We start from the raw sequence: 19,918 nt of genomic DNA, 5'->3' as shown, positions 1-19,918 counted from the left end.
TGCCAATTACACTCCCACCCTCTCACTGGTAGGCAGCTGAAGTCTGTAACTTTTTCACCAAATGAAGCTTAGCGGAGAGCTGTCATACTGTGAGAACCGCGTGAAGGTGCAGGCAGATGTGTGATAAAAGGAGACGAATGGAAATATTAGACAGTAAACAACTGGGACAATGTAAATAAAACATTAAACTACATTAGCGCTTCCTTCCTCAAAACGAATCTTGCCTCTGCTCACCAGCTAGCGGAGCTGACCCCCTGCACTCCCTACGGTTTGGGATTAGCAGCCCCAGAACAGGAATATGGGGAATCAGAGACAGATCGGGTATCTGCTGTCCAAATACTTTAATCCCTTTATTCTTTACAGTGTGGTCTCAAGATTTTCTCTCACTTGGTAATGTAATCTAGCCTCTACTAAGGATGTAAGATGATCAAACTTCAGTGTTTCAATATCTTACTGTGTACACAATGGGAAAGTGGAGACAGAATTTTATTGCTAATTTTTTTAGGGGGTCTAGCTGTTTCTCTGCTACTTGTCTGAAATAATCAGGCTTCTGATATTTTTCTTCTTGTTGCAAAAGAAGTTTCAGCATGGTTTTACCATAGTTGTCCCTACAAGAAATTAATAAGTACTCGTACACCTCTAGAATAAAAATGGGCATTTTAGGGGTTTGGACCCGTTGACAGAGAAGAAGCTGCCTATAAAAGATGCAATTTCTTAAAGAATCTTTCTCACATATACCAGGAAAACTCAGGAACATTTGCAATTGCAATGGGGAGAATAGACTCACACCAGGAATTTAGACAGGTACAAATTAGATGGGATTCAGGCCTTCTTACAGTCTTGGGAAACATTCTTTTCCTTCATTCCAGGTTTCCCAGTAAAAAAAAAAAAAAAAAAAAAAAAAGACAACACATTATCTTTGTAAGAGGACAAGTCCAGAGACTACTGTCAGACCCCTACCAGTCAGACATAAAACTTATGGAACTCTCTTATACAGATTTCACTCTCTCTATGGAATTTAAAAATATTAATAAACAGGCAAGTAAAACAATTTTTCGTATCTTTAAAAAAAATGTTAATAAATAAGTGAACACCATCTCCAGAACAAATTAGAAAACATAGTCAAACTGTGCTGTAACCAGTCATTGATTATATGCCTTTTATATATACTAACTATCTTCACATTTCACTGTTTGGGAAAATTAAGATAAAACGCAGCACAAAATAATTTTTCTTTGATCCAGTTATGTGTATACCTAATATTCTTTCAGCTTCATTCCCAATTTTTCTTATTTTGAGACAATAATCTAGAGGAAGGTTTTTGAATGAGAATTTCTGGTGAAATTTTTTCCCCCTGTTTACTCAGAAAGATTAATTTCTAATAAAACCATGGCTTTTATTACAGGGTGTTATATTGCCATACTGGCTCCCTTCCATGCCCCAGCCTCCATCTCTAATGCACAACAAATCAACCACTGCACTTCAAGAAGCAGAACAATGACAAAAAACCCACCCAAAAGTAATTTTCCAAGCAGTTTAATACTATGGTAGAAACTCAAACTTAAAAAAAAGAGAAGTCTTACTGAATGAAGGGAAGGTTTGATCAGATGAGCATAACAATGAAACAAAAATAATTTATTAGATAAACTTACTGTTTAACCTGTGTTCTTTGAGTTTCAGGCTGTTAAATACCTGCCTTTGTTCTGCTATATGCCAGCCTGCTCTATACCCTTAGCTGGGTATCTATATGTACAAGCTATAGAATTTTCTTTACTTCTCTGTTTTAACGGACAGAGCCTTTCTCTTCAGCGCCATTCTTCATCAGCACCCATACTGTGAGTCACAAACTGAGCTGTGGCTTTAAGCAGTTTTGAGCTTGATATAACACAGGAAATAAAACCAGGATACTGTGTTTTGCAATTAGGTCTACATATTGTCAATGTTTGCAGGAAAATCCCAATGAAAGGCGCGGGGGGGGGGAAGCTTTCAAATCCCTGCAGCTTTCTTACATACAAAATCCCCATGGGGCTAACATCACGCCTGCGGTAACTCCTTTCAGTGCATAAGAATACACCAGGAATTAATTGGCCCTTTGTGTCTGGGTTCTTCTATGTGCTTTAAATTTTTCAAGTCAGAGCTTAGCAAAACTCAAAATATTACAATTGTGCAATGACTATAATGAAGCAGGTGCCGAAATCTTTCTTACTTAATGTACTTCAGCAGGAAGCACAGTTCCCAACGTGAAATGTAAACTAGGACTTCTAGCACTAAAAGCATTTTCAAAGGTATTTTTCTGCAGCAGTTGTGAAGAAAAACAGCTTAAGAAGCTGTGCTTTGTGGATTCAGATCTAGGACAGAATGTTATATATTCTAATTACATGGGTGACTGTGTTTTAAAACAAACAAAGAGGTGAAAGTCAACAGGATAATAAGAAGAATTTAACACATCTTTTTAAAAAAGGTAATAGCTTATTCAGTTATAAAGGACTCCTTATCATCACCTAGAGTAACTGGAAAAAATCAAGGATGATAGAAGATCAATATTATTTTGAGGGATTTACCCCAGTAATTTAAGTATTAATGCATGGTAAAGACCTTGTAAGAAGAAGATAGTTGCATAGAAATTTGATGAAACTACTTACAGCCAGAAAAATGAGACCGGTCAGTTCTACCAGCCCACCGTAAGTCTGTGGAGCTGCATTCAGCCCTAGCTCTGAGGAGGCTCCTGGATCCAGCATGGAATTAGGTTCCACAGGACCTAAATCACCCAACGTAAGCCAGGGATTTGGCTGTGTTGTTCACAAGGAGACCAGAAGATGCCCGTTGCCTTATGTCCTCACGGCACGAAGCACCTTATGAAACTTGGGTGAGGTGCCATTTAACACCTACAGGTAAAGAAATCTGCCTCAAACAGGTTTCGCATTTCAATGAGGAAGTTTTCTGGGACCAGAATAAATGAGGAACACTGAATTTCTCAGGTAAAACTGCACGTAAAAGAAAGCCAGTAGTCTGACATCAATTCATTAAAAGCTGATGCTACAAGAAATAGGCTACGTCTACACAATATACGGCGGATGATGCAAAATCACCATGCTGATTCTGAGAAAAGCTCAGCCAGAGCACAGGCATGGCAATCGACTGAGTTAATAGGCAGTGCTGAAGGACAAGATACGATACCTCAGAGTCTGTGCTGTATACACTATCGAAGGCTGAATTCATGTACTGCCAGCCACTCAGTGCCTTTTATACCATGTCATATAGCCAAAACTAAGTAAAAAGAAAACCACTTGAGGCATACTCCCTTGAGTGTGGTGTATGCTCAAGAGCTGGGGAATAAAATCGACTCTATCAGCTTAAAAGTTCCCAGCAGGCCTTGAAATTTCTTTTAACCTTGTTCCTTTCAGCCGCCACAATCAGCCTGACTTCATGATTAGACCACTTTTATCATCACAGCAGGTTATAGAGTCATGGCCTCTTTCAACAGGAAGGGAAAAAGTAACCAGCATGCCATGTTTCCTGCTCTTGGCACTGATTCTGTAGGAGTAATTAGCTATTAAACAATTTTCACTAGTGTACTAATGTTTTTGACTGCAATGACTCACACAAATCTGTTGTAGGATGCTAAATCATTCCGTTGTCTACACTGATGAAGACAGCTAATCAAGATTTTACTGGAACTTGAAAAAAATCCATTTAAGAAAGGAAATAAGACAAATAAAAAAGAGTATTTTCACAAGAGAAAGTGGCAACGTGAGCAAGGTAATTTTACAGGTTCCTGTAGATTGTACAGTGCATCATTTTCAAAGGCAACTCAGAACCAGTCCTGCAAATCTGCATGGTGTGTGGGCAGCTTCACTCTTAGGTGTGAGTAAATAGAGTAAATATAGGACCATGAGACGGGAGGGAACCGCTTCATGCTTGCTTCCCATAAAAACAGGAGGGTATTCAACAAACAGTCCAAAGAGCTCCACAAAATAAAGACCAAAAATAATTTCCCAGCATGCTTAACAAACCTTAGAACTGTAGAAAAAAGGCTAAAAGTCACAGCTGTATTATGTCAATGCAACAGAACAGCAGAGATTAGGGACAGCATTAGTGGAAGACGTTCATATTCCGCTTCAATTTGTGATCCAGTATTAGCATATTCAGCGAGCAGAAGCTATGTACTTGACAAAAAAGATTAAAAAATCAGCAAGCTTCCAAGAAATGCTCAGATTAAAACCTTCATGAAGCACTGTGTCTTTGAGACTGTAAATATAGCTTTACATGAGCCTTCATTCATAAACAGAAATTCAGGTTATGGAGAAGTATGGTGTTTACCTGTTTCAGATGTGAGATATGAGATAACCTGGATGAGGGGATAGAGTGTACCCTCAGCGAGTTTGCTGATGACACAAAGCCGGGGGGGTGGCTGACACACCGGAAGGCTGTGCTGCCATACAGAGAGACCTGGACAGGTTGGAGATCTGGGCAGAGAGGAACCTTATGAAATTCAACAAGGGCAAGTGCAGGGTGCTGCACCTGGGGAGGAATAACCCCATGCACCAGGTACAGGTTGGGGCTGATCTGCTGGAGAGCAGCTCGGTGGAAAGAGTCCTGGGAGTCCTGGTGGACAACAGGATGACCATGAGCCAGCACTGTGCCCTCGTGGCCAAGAAGGCCAATGGCATCCTGGGGGGCATCAAGAAGAGCGTGGCCAGCAGGTGGAGGGAGGTCATCCTCCCCCGCTACTCTGCCTTGGTGAGGCTGCACCTGGAGTGCTGTGTCCAGTTCTGGGCTCCCTGGTTCAAGAAGGACAGGGAACTGCTGGAGAGGGTGCAGCAAAGGGCTACCAAGATGCTGAGGGGACTGGAACACCCCTCTTATGAAGAAAGGCTGAGGGATTTGGGTCTCCAGTCTGGAAAAAAGATGACTGAGGAGGGATCTCATCAACACTTATAAATACTTAAAGGGTGAGTGTCAGGAGGATGGGGCCAGGCTCTTTTCAGTGGTGCCCAGGGACAGGACAAGAGGTAATGGGCACAAACTTGAGTACAGGAAGTTCCCTCTCAACATGAGGAGGAACTTGTTTACTTTGAGGGTGGCAGAGTGCTGGCACAGGCTGCCCAGAGAGGTGGTGGAGTCTCTGTCTCTGGAGACATTCAAAACCCCCCTGGACACGTTCCTGTGCAACCTGCTCTAAGGTGACCCTGCTCTGGCAGGGGGTTGGACTAGATGATCTCCAGAGGTCCCTTCCAACCCTATGATTCTAGAAAATAGCATTGCTATAAATAATTCTCCATCTTTTCTAGCACAAAGTGTATTAATTTTTACTAATGCTCACTATTACTCATATAACAATAGGGTTGAATGAAGGATCAAGGTTACACTGTCATTCAAAGATTTATTACAGCAACTCTTCCCTGATGATTTCATCAGTTTTTGAAGAATTGAAATTTAATATTTTTGTCATTGTTTATTTTTTTTTAAGTCATAATTCTGATAAACCTAGATAGAAAACACCCACAGAAACACTTTCTTATGAAAAACAGGGACATTTGCCCATAGAAATGTTTGTAATAAACTCAGGAGAGGAGTAACCTGACATGATTCCCTCAATACTGGGAAATTTAGCAAGTCTGAAAGCTCCCTCCCATGTTTCCCTTTCTGTCGTCAAGCACCAGACACCCTGAACATGACTGAACGTTGCTGTTTCACCCTGATGCCACGTGAAGAGCAAGGGGCTGCAGAGCAGGACTCGGCATTTGATGAGGTTCGGGAAGGTCAGAGCAGGTCAGTTACTATTATCTTCCCTCTTGCAAAGCATCGCTGGCACCTGGATGTAAGGTGCTGATATATCGTGCCTGACTCTGTCTTTTTGCCACTCTCCTAATCAGCACTGTCAGCAGAGCTTCTTCAGATTTAGTTGAGGGCATTAGTGCAGTCAGCATAGCAGCAGTGATATGTGTTTTAACTAGCATCCAGATTAGTTAACGCAGTGATTTATCCACAGTAGCACTACAGCTGTTGCTGCCGTTCTGGAAGGGGGTTTATTACATGGAGAAAAGCCAACGCATTTTATCTTATAATTGTGATAGTCTAGGAGAACTAACACGGGCATTTGCTATAGGTCATTTTACAAATAATAATTCCTAACATGATTGTGGGATTGTACTTTCAGACAAACCAATTAAATACTTAGTTATTTCTGATCCCAGATGTTTTTTGTTTCACTTACATGGACGCAGATTCAGCAAAATCTCCTCACAACTTTGCTATTAAATCCTCTGCAAACTCACCCTCCCAATACTGTTGTTTCCAGAGTGCCTTGTCAGTCTATCACACCTTACGGTAACATCAAACATCTCTCAGGTCTCCCCTGTACTCACTCACAGCTTAGCCCCAGCCAACCATCTAAAAGCAACTCATCAGCTTTGCTATCTACAATTAAACTATTTATATGCTTCAAGTTAGGCATGCTGAATCAGAGACAAAAATTGGCCCACTAATTTAATTTGCGTTTCTGTGAAAAGATCAGAATACAGGTTAAACCTTACTTGTATGGAAAACAATAATACAGGGATTGTTTGGCCCATGTAGTCCTTATAGGGAGGAGCATATGTTATGAATATTACCAAAAAGCACTCACTTCATTTGGCTTTTGTTGAGAATTTTCACTTTATACCTCAGAGAGTTTACATAATTAAACAGACTAAAAACTTGCTTGGTCTGTTTCTTCTTATTATTAAGTCATTATTTTAGTCCCAAAGGTAGTTGTTATGAATGCCATTAACTGGATGATATGAATTATTCAAATACTGGCATATTTAGACTGTCATCTCAAGAAGAGGCCCATAATCAATCTCATGTTGTTCAGAGGTTTGTAGCCCTGTAAAATTTCCTCTCATTTACAAAGTATTGATTAAATGGGTATTCGCTACCTGCAATTTAAGGTGAGCTGAGAAACACTAAGGTCGTTCACTGCTATTGTTAATTCCTTCATATAACCTGAACTTGTGAATACTCTTCCTGTCTTTGGCATGCTAATGCCTCCCAGAAAGAACTTCCCCAAAATGTCTAGAATACTTCTTAAAGTACCAGTCAAAGACAGTGTAAATAAAAATGTCAGAGGAAATAGCTATATGTATTTCCACTGGTAAAATAACTTTGATCAATAGCTTGTAGACATTAGAAGATAGGATGATAGACTAAGGTCACAGAAACAAACATGCACTTTTCTTTTAATCCTACATGAAAGCCCTCCTCTTTACTTCTATTCCTCTAGGGAATAGAACTGAAAAGGTGTATTAAAATCATCATGAAAATATATTCAGGGAAAATTCTTAATGTGCCTACTGCAAATATCAGAGGCACTTTCCATTGCATCATTTCCATTTGTTTTTAAGGCATTTTGGTAGTTGCAGTCTATTAAAAACTCTGATAAATAATATGATCTGCCTTGAAGTCCAACAAGGACAACTGGGAAGAATTCCCATTCTGACTTCAGTGGGCTTTGTCTAGGTCCTATGTATCTTTTCAGACCAAGAAATGTTAAGGAAGAAGGAAATATGCTAGAAAATGACAAGTCAGTTGTCCGATGAAGAAATTATCTTCATTAGCTTTGAATATTAACCTGAACCTGTGATTAAACTCATCCACTGAAAGAAGCAAAAACTGAAATAGCAGGGTGCACGCAGGAGGTTAGACTTCCCTTGCACTGTGAAATCCTTACTGGGGTTTTGTGCATGCATGGTACATTCCCAGCTTATTTTAACACACAGAAACTAGAGATACTCAGTTCCTCCACCTGAATAAATCCAGTAAGTGGTAACAGTGCTATCAAATGGTGCTCAAATGTGTGCAAGAGCACTTCTTAACCATAGTTCCCTTCCTTGTCTTTCTTTTTATGCACGTTATCTCCAGAAATTAAACTCATTATGACTGTAAAGGAAGGAGAAAAGTTTACCTGAAGAATCATTCCACAGGACATGATCATCATGGGTTGTGCAATGGCCAAACATCCTTTCCTGTGCAATCTTGGCTATGTCAGCCACAATCGAATCCCACAATTCAAACCAGATCTGGATTTTTTGCAATGAATACACGAGGAACAAGCAACACAGTATACCTGTGTTTGCAGACTCCCCATGAGTAGCCACTTCTCATGCTATCACACTTTAGAATCATTTCATAGAATCACAGAATCATTTAGGTTGGAAAAGACCCCTGGGATCATCGAGTCCAATTTAGCTACCCTTCCTCAGCCAGTAATGAAATGCAGATCAGCAAAGAAATACAGGCCATAAAATACACATCTTTACCCCTGTTATTCCTTGGTCGAGACAATCCTAATCATCGTATACCTCCATAAAACTTTCTTTTCCAATGAGCCTGGAAGCCACAGCTGGCTTTATGCTGCCTATTGCACTGACCATACCACTCTTTTGCGCTTCCCGTGTACCTGCAAATACCTTGTCTAGTAAGCTCAGAGTCTAATTAGTTGTCAGTTTATACAGAACCCAAAGCACATTAAAGTTCCAGCTGTAACTAGGACTTTTGACTGATCTGGTAATGCTGCCGATAATTAGGGCAACTGTTAGACTGTGTTCATGTTGTGACAAAATTTGTGGGAGAAAGACAAATGGTAAAACAGGAGTATGTGAAAGCAATCCTTCCCACATATTGTCATCTTTTTGTGAATAATCTGTTGGTTGCTATGAGACTGGTTGTGTAGGGAGAGAGGCCAAGGTTTGAGGTGGACACAAGTGGAGTAAAGAGGTAGATTAGTAAGCACACTGGGGACAGATGGCTTTGTGACTGCTGAAAAGACTATGCTGCTCGAATGATTTCTCCACCCACAGATGCTATTACAGAAAATAAAAAGGTGGCTTAAATGATTAATCTCTCCAGAACCTTAAGAAATTATCTGAAAATTGGCTGAATCACAACAAACACACTCGTAATATGTTTTTCATTATCTTTTGAAATTAATCAATAGGGAAAAAAAAATGACACATACACACAAGAAGTTACCCCTCTGTAAGAATTTCCAGTCATTTTAATTATCTCTTCATTTTTACTCAAAATACTTTTTCCCTCTACAAAAGTTGACAGGCAATAGATTAGATTAAACACATTAAAAGTTGCTTGGTTTTGCAATACACAAAAAAAAGTCTCCTCAAAATCTGAAAAGTCTCACTGAAAGACGCAAGACTTGAACTACGTCTCTTTATCTTAACCACTCGTGGAATAAGAAGGTTTTAAGAGTGCAAGAGTAAAATGCGCTCCTATTTTTCAGTCCACAGAATTGATGTTCCACTGAAATTAGAAAGTCTTTGAGATGACAAGCGCACGTCATCATTTCCAGGGGAGGTCAAGGACTATGAGTTTACTTTAGCCCTTTTTTTCTGCTGTAGTACCATGGTGCTGTTTGTTTCCTGTAACTTTTCCCCACCAGCTGTAAAATTGGAGAGAAATACGCAGGTGCAGCCAGGGACCACATGCTTGCTTCTCCACAGTTAGAGCTGTACCAAGGCTTTGCCTCTATTTTCACCCTGCAGATTGCTCTGCACATCTGTGACCTACCTATACACACACGAACTCAGCATATATGTCTTGCTCTGGGGACATCAACACAGAGGTAAGTGTATATACATGCCTCTGTACCATGCAAAAAAAAATAATATCTTAATATGTTGGCATGTTATTTTACTTTGTCTTGAAGTTTGTTTCCTGAATGTTAGCTGTGATGAAGTAACTTGAAAGAGCTTTTTTCTAGAAGGTGAGCCTAGCAGAACAGTAACTATAAGTGAGGACCATTTGCTTTGCTGGTTTTGAAAGTGTTTACAAGATAAAATATGACTTGTTTGACTACCACACATCAGCATAGTATCATCTTACAGATTTAGATGCTGTCCTTCCCGCAGGAGGACTATGATGCCCACAATCATTCCATCATAGTTGTCGAGCCACCACATAGGTGCTGGGGCATGTCCACATGCAACATATTATTGGCGCAAGAAACCAGATGGGCACGCTTTTGCTCATTTTAGTGTGTCACCACTTGCTGCCTTGAATACTTTAATATAGGATGATAAACGTGAAAAACCGCTAAGTCAAAATAGATGGTATTACAGATGCATGAAACAATGCATTTAAAAGCACTGTTACTTCAGCCGTTCAGTTATATTTCATGGAGTAATTAAGGAAAGCTGGCATGCAGGCTGACAGAGCATGTTATGGATAGTGTTTATAACAGCATCAAGTTTCTGTTGCCATGGGGATGATAACTCTGAACTCACTGCTTTTGTGTACCCAAAATCTCAATCAAAAGTTATTTGAATATGTCTGTGTGGGGGTGTTTCTGTCTACAAAGAATGAAAGTAGGAGGTATGAGATGATATCAAACAGATACCAAGTTACAGGACACAAGGGAGTATCCGGATGATTACACTAAGAAGTAGGCTCCAAGTCCTTTTGCTTTCTTGTCTGTTTTGAGTGCACAAATTATATCTTTATCTTGTAAGCTAAATGTATAGTTATTGAGGGAGATCTGTAGCTAGCTGACATTGATATTGAGTTCAATGAAGTCAGTGAACTTATGGCAGACTTTGACCAGCTGATGATCTCTCCTAATTCCTGCAGTGCAAAGGTCCTACGTGGGGTAGTTTTGAGAGAAACTACACTTTTGTTACTAGTTTCTCTTCTCCCCTGCCAAGGGCTTTCAGGTTCTTGCTGCCACTCATCAATATCCCCCAAGGAAATCCCACTATGATATTAAGTCAAATTATGGATTACTGACAAAAAAATGCAGAGCTTTAACAGTTTTTTCAGCATTTAATTTAGCAGATTAAGTCTTCCTATATGGTTCGAGTCACCTTACACGATGACTCTGAGATGGTATTTCATAAGGTTCACTTGGCCACATTATACTAAGCTGAGAGCTATATTAAGTAATATTAAATATTTAATCTATGATGACAGGTATTTTTGGAAGCTGATACAACAGTACTCATGAATGAGGAAATGAACTTTGACAAAATGAATGGTTTGACAGATGGTAGTTTGCTTAGAGCTCTTACTAACAGATGTTTGAATGAATGTTCTGCAAGACCTCTGTGTATTTTGGGTTTTAACATTTTATTAGCAAATAGCTGTCACCTGGTGTATACTTGCTCTTTGGAACTTCTTGATGTGGAAGCTGCTATTTTTTTTTTTCCTTGCCTTTCTTGGAGAAGAAATCCCAACACTTTATTGATTCCTGCTTGGGGAATGATGCAACTTAGAAAGTCTTTATTATAAGTATATTTTTGGTTTGTCACAGTATTTATGATTAAGTTTGTGAGATTCACAGACACACAATTAACTATCCCAGTATTAGGGACTGCAAGCCCACAAAATGTGAGTCTGAGAACCAGAGATGGGATTGAAAGCACAGCTGGTGTGGGAGACACTTATGTAAAAACTAAATTAAGCCACAAATAAAAACATATATTCTACCTACCAGAAACAATATTCCATTATATTTAGGATTAAAACCCTCCCAAAACACCTTCTCAGTAATCACTAAATAAACAACCAACATGGCTTCTGCAGTAGAAACTAGAATTTTGATTGTCTCAAACAAGTGTCTTAATCATTGTGCTGCACAATTCTTGTCTCACCCCACTGATTTCAAACTATCTTAACAGGAAAATCATATCCAAGAACACATCAACACACTCTTTAGTCCTCAGATATATTTTTAGCGAATGCTGTGTGTGGGCAATACTTAAGGAAGACTCTAGTGCTCCATTTCCTCTGGGTGAACACGGCCATCACCCGTGCGGCACGCTGGCTCTGCGCACACCCTCCAAGGCACCAGACCTAGGGACCAATGTATTGGTCCCTAATTAATCACTCTGTTTCTGCTGTGGGAGCAAGCTTTATAGGAAACAGATTTTTTAGCTCTAACTGGATCTAGTTGACCTTACAATTCTAAATTACACAGAAGCCTGGGAAAATTTTACCTGGAATCTGCTGGGGTAGATTCTTTTCCACCGCAGGTCACCTTTTTTATTAAGAGTTTCTAAAGGGAGAATGTTTACTTGGAGCTTCAAGAAATATAGTGAAGAAATTTTTTTTAGAACTGTTCAAAGTTATTAAAAAAGGAAAAAAATGTATTATTTAAAACAGATGAACTGAGAAGGTAAAGGTAACGGGGGGCTGGATATTTAATTGGATAATATTTTTTATATTTTGTATGCAATAAAAACTAGGGGGAAAAAGCTAACTATTCAACCTGAACCAACTTTATTTCCCGTTTTTTGATTCTGCAACGAAACTTAGCAGTCCAGCTGCTTTGCAAATGAATCATTCTTCTTCTCACAATAATAAAATAAAATATTTCAATATTTTATTTAAAAGCCAATTGGGAAACATACTGAGGTCTCTGGAGAAACAATTCCTGCTTATTTTAGCAAGGAATAACAAAACAAATTTTTTATTTTTCTATTTAATAACCTACATTTGTATACAACAGTTTCCAGCAGCAGTTAAGGTCTTCAATCATAGTTCCTACACAGTGGTATGATACACAGTAATTAGTTTATTTTCTTAATATTGTCCAGATGTAAGGTATGCCCAAATCTGCTTTTGGTAGCTGTGGATTAATACTGACCTTGCAAAAAAAATCCTTGTCTAATAGACCACAACGCAGTTTAAAAAGAGCAGGTAGTCTCTTGTAGACCACTCAAATCATTGCATCATCAGGCACATTCCTTACAGGGATCCTCTTCACAATTACACTCAGGAGATATGCAGAAATTAAGGGATCCCTTGTTATCAGATGTGATAGCTCAGTCATGGTGCAACAGCAGCAACTGCATAGGAACCAGCAGGCGCTGATCTTTTCCACTCCTTGCTTAATTGACTGGCCACGGACAGAACCAGAAAATAAAATTTACCCCATCCTTTCCTAATCAAAACATTCCCGGACCCCTCCTGACTTGAAATATCATTTCTGCTAACAGTACCTGTCTTTGCTTCCTACCAGACTTCACTGCACACACAGATTTTTGCTGTCTAGCCTTAAACCTGATACCTTTTACCCTTCTATGCCTTTACCCACCTTCCTACTTTGCTCTGAGACTGTCATGCATTTCTGAGGTTGATATTCTTAGGGGTTCTTGGTGCAGTGACCACCCAACCCAGCCCTGCCTGCCCTGCAATGCTGTGGCAGGAGCCCCGGAAGTTCTGCTGTGAGCTCCTCCTCCACTCCAGGCTCCCTGATGTAGGTGGTACGAGTCTTAGTGTTATTGGGCAAGTAAACATTTAGGGTGGTTCATCTGTGGACTGAGAACCCATTGCGCTTGTATTATTTGCAGAACAAAAAGACTGCACCCACTCTAAAAGTCTAAAGAGAGAAGACTATTTTATTGCAGGACAATATTCACCGACCTTGCTCTCTCGTCCCTGTGAGAACACCCTCCTGCCAAAGGTACTGATACATTTAATGGCATGATTTAGATTTTGGTACTGTAAACCAGTCCTTACATTGTTAGTTATGCCAAATTATTCTACCTTGTGTTCCTCATGACATTCCGCTTTATGCATTTTTTTGGCATATCCACCATGGCTGAAGTCTGTGTATTACAGGAATAATAACTGCAGTGGTATAAAAAAAGGATAATATTTTATAGAAGGAAAGGGAAAAAAGCCACAAATAGAGGAAAAATTAGTTAAGAAATATTAGGCTTGGGTAGTGAGATTGAAAGTGAAGAAGAAATATCTAAGGGTATAGGCATGGGTCCCTATGTTAGAAATCACTAGAGAGGAGTAACATTTAGAAGGTCCTGCAAACAGGTTCATATTAGAGATTAACAGTTATTATGGCTTTGGATATGGTAAAGAGAGAATTGAAGTAATAACCTTGTTCACGGCCATCTCTATTCTGATCCATACTGCCTTAAAAGAAAATACCTATGAATATAAAAACATAGATACGTGCAAGGAAAGACTAGAGATGAAGTGGAATGAGAAAAAAAAGTAACAGCATATATCACAGCCATGAATGCACAAGGACAAAAGGGAAAAGAGAAATCAGGGCTCTCCCAAAAAGAGTTTTGACAAAAAAGACTTGTTACCGGAACAGGTAAAGTGACCATTTTGGTTATATTTCATGAACAAATAATGAAAAATAGAAGTGTGGGATTTTTTCTCATTGTATTTGGAGACATTGAAAGTTAGTGTCACTAGTAAAGCGGCAAGCAGAATACACAGGTACTATCTTGTCACAGCCAACTATGAGGAGAAACAGAGGTCAGCAGAACTTTAAAAGGGAGATATGACTTACTCTGACTTTAATTTGCTTTCAAAAACATGGTCACTGACCCTTTAAATCACAAGCCAATTACGAGCATTGTAGTGCCATTACTAATTACATGCTGAGAGTGTAAATTTGAAATGGCAATTTCAATTTTCTGTTCATTGGGAGAATGCAGGAAAATGAAATTGCATACTAATTAGTTCATGTGTGTCAGACACCTGAAAGATTAGAGAAAAAAACTCTGCACTCATTGCAAGTGACTTATAAGCAAAGCACTCAAACCTTTCATTTGCCAAGCTGCATATAAATAAAGAAATTAAATGACAAAGAAAACTGATAGTGATGGAAGAAGGCAAAAATAGCTGCAGGCCTGTACAAACTTATACTTTGGGGGACTTGCCTGTTATATACAGCTTCCTTTAGATTTTATCTAGCATTAGAAACTCTAAGAGGGTAGCAGGCTACTGCTTCAGGTTCACTGCACAAAACGTTAATTTGCATTTCCTAAAAATGGAGTTTCTGGCTTCGTAAATTTCCCCTTAATCTTTGCCAAACATTCACAGTTTTTCAGGAGCCACCTTCTGGACCAGCTGCTTTGTCACTCAGACCAGCATGGAAAATGTCCCATATACAGACCCCTCACATGAGCGTCTGGGAAGAAGCTGAAGATATGACAAAGAAAGTAAAAAATTAAGAGTAGGTCATTGTTAGAGGGAGCATTTCTCCCACAAGACCAGAAGGAAGGTGGCCAGAAACTTAGCACAAATCAGAGTGGGCTGACTTTTTGTAACCTTCCACAAATGCTTGCGAAGTATCTCCCAGGCCATTACAGAAGCTGTGCAAAAGTAAGATATGGGATTTCTGCTTCTCCTCTTCTCTCAACAGAAACTGTTCACCCATGTAAGGGTCAGGCAGTGTCTGCCTCTTAGGGTGTATTTCATGCTTGAGGAACAAGACAGTGCTCTCATGTAAAGAACTACTACGCAGTGCATAAAATGGGAGTTTGTGGAGGTCTGTATCCTTGCCAAATCAAAACAGGGTTTCTGCAGAAGCCTAAAAAGCACTTTTTCTCTAAAAATATCATCTCCATGACAAATTTAGATTTTCTGTTCCAGGTGTTTTAAGGAGAAAAGTCTTCAGGAAAGGGGGGGAAAAAAGAATTTCTCTCAAGATTTAAACTTCTGTTTTTAAATTACAAAGCTTTACTCTGAACTGAAGAGGAAAACAAAGTACTTGGCAAGTTGTGTGAAAATTATAGACCAAAGTTAATTTTTAAAGAAAAATGAGAAGAAAAAGAGAAGAATGCTATGTGCTTAGTACACATTAATCCTATAAAGTAACTAGCTTCTAAAAAGTCCTTACATACTCTGGCTTTTAAAATTAGAGAAAACCCTGCATGGGATTGTCAATACCTAGATTAGGTCATTAACTCCAAAAAAGAACAAATTGTTCAAACCTGATAGCTTGGGCTGAGATTTTAGACACATTTTCTCCATTAGACCAATATTCCTTCCAGATAAGAGCAAAGGGAAGACTTCCCTGGGAGCAAAGTCCCAGGCACACATAGCTCCGGTCTGGGTAGAAACCTGCACAGCTGCCTGACAGCCACCTCCACCGTGGGTGGTGGCTTTGACGAGTGGAAACATGGAAGCGACAGACCATCAGCCATCCCTGTCCAGTTCATCTCCTACTAAAGACATGTCTAGGGGGCCAGTGCTGAATGATTTGGATTTTCTTCTCCAGCTCATTTAATAAAGCCCACACCCTAAAGCAGCCTAAAAGCTACTGTAACACCGACTTTTTCATTATCCATTAAAGTTACATTAGTTTTCTACTCCTGTGAAAATAATTCTGCTCGAGTCCCTTAGCGTTATTCTTTCCAGTTCTTTTTCAATGTATAAATTTTACAGACTTCCTAACCCCTCTGGTCTTTACGGAAGAAAACTGACTTAAGATGCATTGAAGGGTCTTTGTGTTTTCACTCTGTAGTGAATAACAAACAGTAGCACCGGCTTCATTTTTCAGAACTGACAAAATCCAGCACTCTCACCACACCAGTTTCAGAAAACTTCATCAAACAGCGCCTTGTGCCTGCTCTCCAGGCAAGAAAAATGAACAGGTAATCCTGTATGCTTTTTCCCCAAATATCTGGGAACCACACAGAAAAATCGCATATAGTAGTCAGTACAAAAACCTGCATTTTAACAAAAATTATGCCATGTACATGAGGGTAACTTCAAGAAGAGTGTGTCTGACACACTAAAGGGATGTAGGCACAGTTCAACTTAGGGCTGGTAGACAAGACGCTCAAGTACCATCTATTGCTGCTCCTGTGGTGGGTTCACTGGGAGGGAAGCACCTTCTTCACATATTAACTAAACTGATTAGTGCAAAAGGTTTTCCCATAAATATCTAACACCACCTTTATTAACTAGCAGCTGAAAATGCCATGGCTTAGCCCAATTCACGCATCATGAAAGGAAAACACCATAAACATAAATAACTACAGGAATCACTAGATAATAAAAGTAAATAGCTACAGAAATCACTAGATAATCATTATCGTCATTAAAATACAGCCACAGGACTTCATATTCACTGCTTTATGACTTTTACTGAAGTCATTTGCTGGGCCCAGAGAAATTCAGTCCACAAAAAGGGCACTGCCATTTGAATCATTCTAGCGATAACATCCTCGAGTGGAAATGAAAAGAATGTGTATTTTCAGCCCCATGGATGTGGTTGAACTAACAGCTATTTCAACCTTAATTAAAACAGTTCTTGTTACTTCCAACATGATGCACACAATGCTTAACCTGTGTGCCCAGAGCAGCTTGGCATAGAGGACAAACTATTCCTGCAGGCTCTGGTATGGCCAAAACCACATTAAAGCACGCTAGAACAATGGCCAAGGAAGGCTGCATGTGTGAAAGTATCTCCACCTTGAGATAGCGCTGTGAAATGCTACTAAGGACCTAACGAGCATATGTAACATATGCGGAAAGCAGGTTCCTTGTAAAGAGTCTTTATAAATTTGCTTCCATGGTTTGAAGCTACAACGGAACATATGCACACGTTTTTTAAATAAAAAGATTTGTGCATTTGCAAAGTCAAGATTATTAGTGTTTTGCAACTAAATAGTCCCTTTTAGTCTAGGCTACATTTCTGACAGTGAATAAGAATCTAGCTATTAGTTTACCACTTGTCTTCATCAGTTTCTTAAGTGAGTCTGGCAATTGAATCAAGAAGATTTTTTTCCTCCTCAGCTCCATCTGTTACCTGAATCCATGGCCATCTGTCATTTTCTGCAGCAGTCCAAGCATTCACAAGACCCTTCTTATTAAGTCGTGCATAGTATGGATACCATTTCTGGAGTCCAAAAAGAGCTCGATGAGTGGATGACGCAGTAATTTGCTGGTTTGACACAATTCCACCTTCTATCCCTAGTGGGCCAGAGCATCCTGCAAATAGAAACAAGGAAAGAAATTATTGCAACTGAAATGATCAACTCTTCTGAGTCCCAAGTGGCTGTAATTACAAATAGCATACAAATAGATCCCAAATGTCACATCAAATAAGTTATTATAAGAGATTTAAAGCACTTGAGTAGCATCTTCTTTTTGCAAAAATAAATAAATAAACCCCTACAAAAATATTGCTTGTAAATAACTATTCCCATTGCAAAAATAATGAAATACATTAAGTTTTCAATTTCTTTTAGCTCATTCTACCTGAAGAGTTGTGAATTTGGGTTTTACAGATACAATGAAAGAAAACGATCCTTAGATTCAAATGTTGAAATTGCTAAAAGCAAATTTAAAATTCTGTAATTACTGAGAATTCCATATTGCTGCTTTTGCCATAGAGCTTAGCATTTAGCCAATACACTACATACTGTTATTGCAGTTATCTTTAGAAATATGAAACTAGACACATGATACTGTTCAGTTACATTAAAAATAGTTAATGATCTCATATATATAATCAGCAAACCACAAAGTATATATTTAACTGTAACATTCAAATGTTCATAATTTTATGTGTGGTATCATTCATTAATTTGTACACCTGAAATACTTGTAAATGTAATCTTTTTTAAAGTCGATATATTTCTGCATACTTTATTTTCTGAAGCTACTCCATTTGGGTATGGGAAAAAGAGAATTCGGTTATTGTGAGCAATCCATGAAAATTTCGAAAATTGATTATGTACAAATGATCGGCAGTCTACCTGCTACCTCAAACCAGGACAAATCCCAACCACTTTCAAGTAAATATGATTTTTTTTTTCTCAATTTTGATGCAGAGAATAAAGATAAGCTAATTGCAAGGACTACTGTAGCAGCCGATCTTGCGCAGTTGCCCGAAAGATCTGCTGTGTGGGTCAACTGCACTTCAGCAGTTTTGAACACAACAGGGTAGAGCAGATGTTTACTCACACTTTAGGTTTTCTCAGAAGCCTGGCAGCGTTTCACCTTAAGCGGTACCCAAGAATGAACTCCGAAATGGTGTTGCTGTGAAATCCTTACACCATATGGGCAGAAAGTCACAAATAATTTAATTCCTCATTAATTTAAAGGTACAGAGAAGAAAAAGTGACCGGTGCAATTTGCTCCTTTTGGCAGAAGCTGAGGCAGGGAGACAGTGCTGAGAGTCACTGGCAATACAACGCCTGGGTATTGTGTGTCACTGATAATGGAGACAAATACAAACGAAATTGCAGTCTTAAGCTGATTATGGAGCAAGGGCCATTGGCAAGCACATGCTTGTGCCCTGAGAAGATAAACCAAAACCCACACACAGGTGGGGTTCCGAATGTGTTACTTCCTAAATGCAAAACCTGGTTTACTTTCAGCATATGCTTAAGTGAAATCCTGGCCCCATTGAAATTAGTGGCTGACTTGCATCATATGATAATTTCATCCACATTTTTAACAGTCCACAAAGCTCGGCTAGACTCTAACGTCCTAGTTCTACTTTTCTGTGTCATGTATCACCCAAAAAGAAAGTCCGTGCGTTCAGCACTTGACTAATAACTCTGTTTGTGCCGCACAAAATGCATCGCTCTCCTGCTGCTGTGCCAGATGCATAGCAGTGCCGGAAGAAAACAAATTCTTTGTCACCAGCATAGGCAGGCACAATATAGGATGTATCCAAAAAACCCGTGTATGTTGGAAAAGTGTCATTTTACATTGAGTTATCATATGTCACTTAAAAATTGAAAGACCCATTCAGATCTTAGCTCTGTTTCTGAAATCTTTTAATCTGATCAGAATAAACTCCTTTGGTGTACAAACTGCCACATCTGTTTGCAAGTCAGGTAAACTACTCTACTTTCCTAAGAAAATTGCATCTTTTCAAAAGTTTCTTATGTTAATTTATTGAAATATCTGTCATTTCATAATGGGAAAGAAACTGCACGCAGGTGTGTCTATACGTATGTGTAACTCACAAACACACATGTGTACATACAGGACTGATTCCAGCTTTATCATGAAATTAACCAGCCCTAACAGCTGGTATAGGTTGCTAAAAACAGAGACGTGAGAACACAGAAGAGCGGTTTCCAAGAGGAGCTGAAAATGGAGGCATGGCAGGTGTTTTAATATGGATATGGAGCACACAGCTATATTC

The 19,918-nt window shown here is 39.2% G+C and overlaps 1 protein-coding gene across 2 annotated transcripts in view; it reads right to left on the bottom strand.

Moving 5' to 3' along the window:
* EDIL3 (EGF like repeats and discoidin domains 3) overlaps positions 1-19,918 on the bottom strand; it is a 272,169-nt gene that overhangs the window by 62,939 nt on the left and 189,312 nt on the right. For both annotated transcript variants that reach the window (XM_054186858.1, XM_054186859.1), the window contains one exon: positions 17,564-17,745. In XM_054186858.1, coding sequence (XP_054042833.1) covers positions 17,564-17,745 — 182 coding nt within the window. The remainder of the gene's footprint in view (positions 1-17,563; positions 17,746-19,918) is intronic.

The sequence above is a fragment of the Rissa tridactyla genome, chromosome Z, assembly GCF_028500815.1.
Source record: "Rissa tridactyla isolate bRisTri1 chromosome Z, bRisTri1.patW.cur.20221130, whole genome shotgun sequence".
Classification (NCBI taxonomy): domain Eukaryota; kingdom Metazoa; phylum Chordata; class Aves; order Charadriiformes; family Laridae; genus Rissa; species Rissa tridactyla.
The sequence above is the reverse complement of the archived record's forward strand: the minus strand, read 5'-3'. Positions and strand labels throughout refer to the sequence as shown.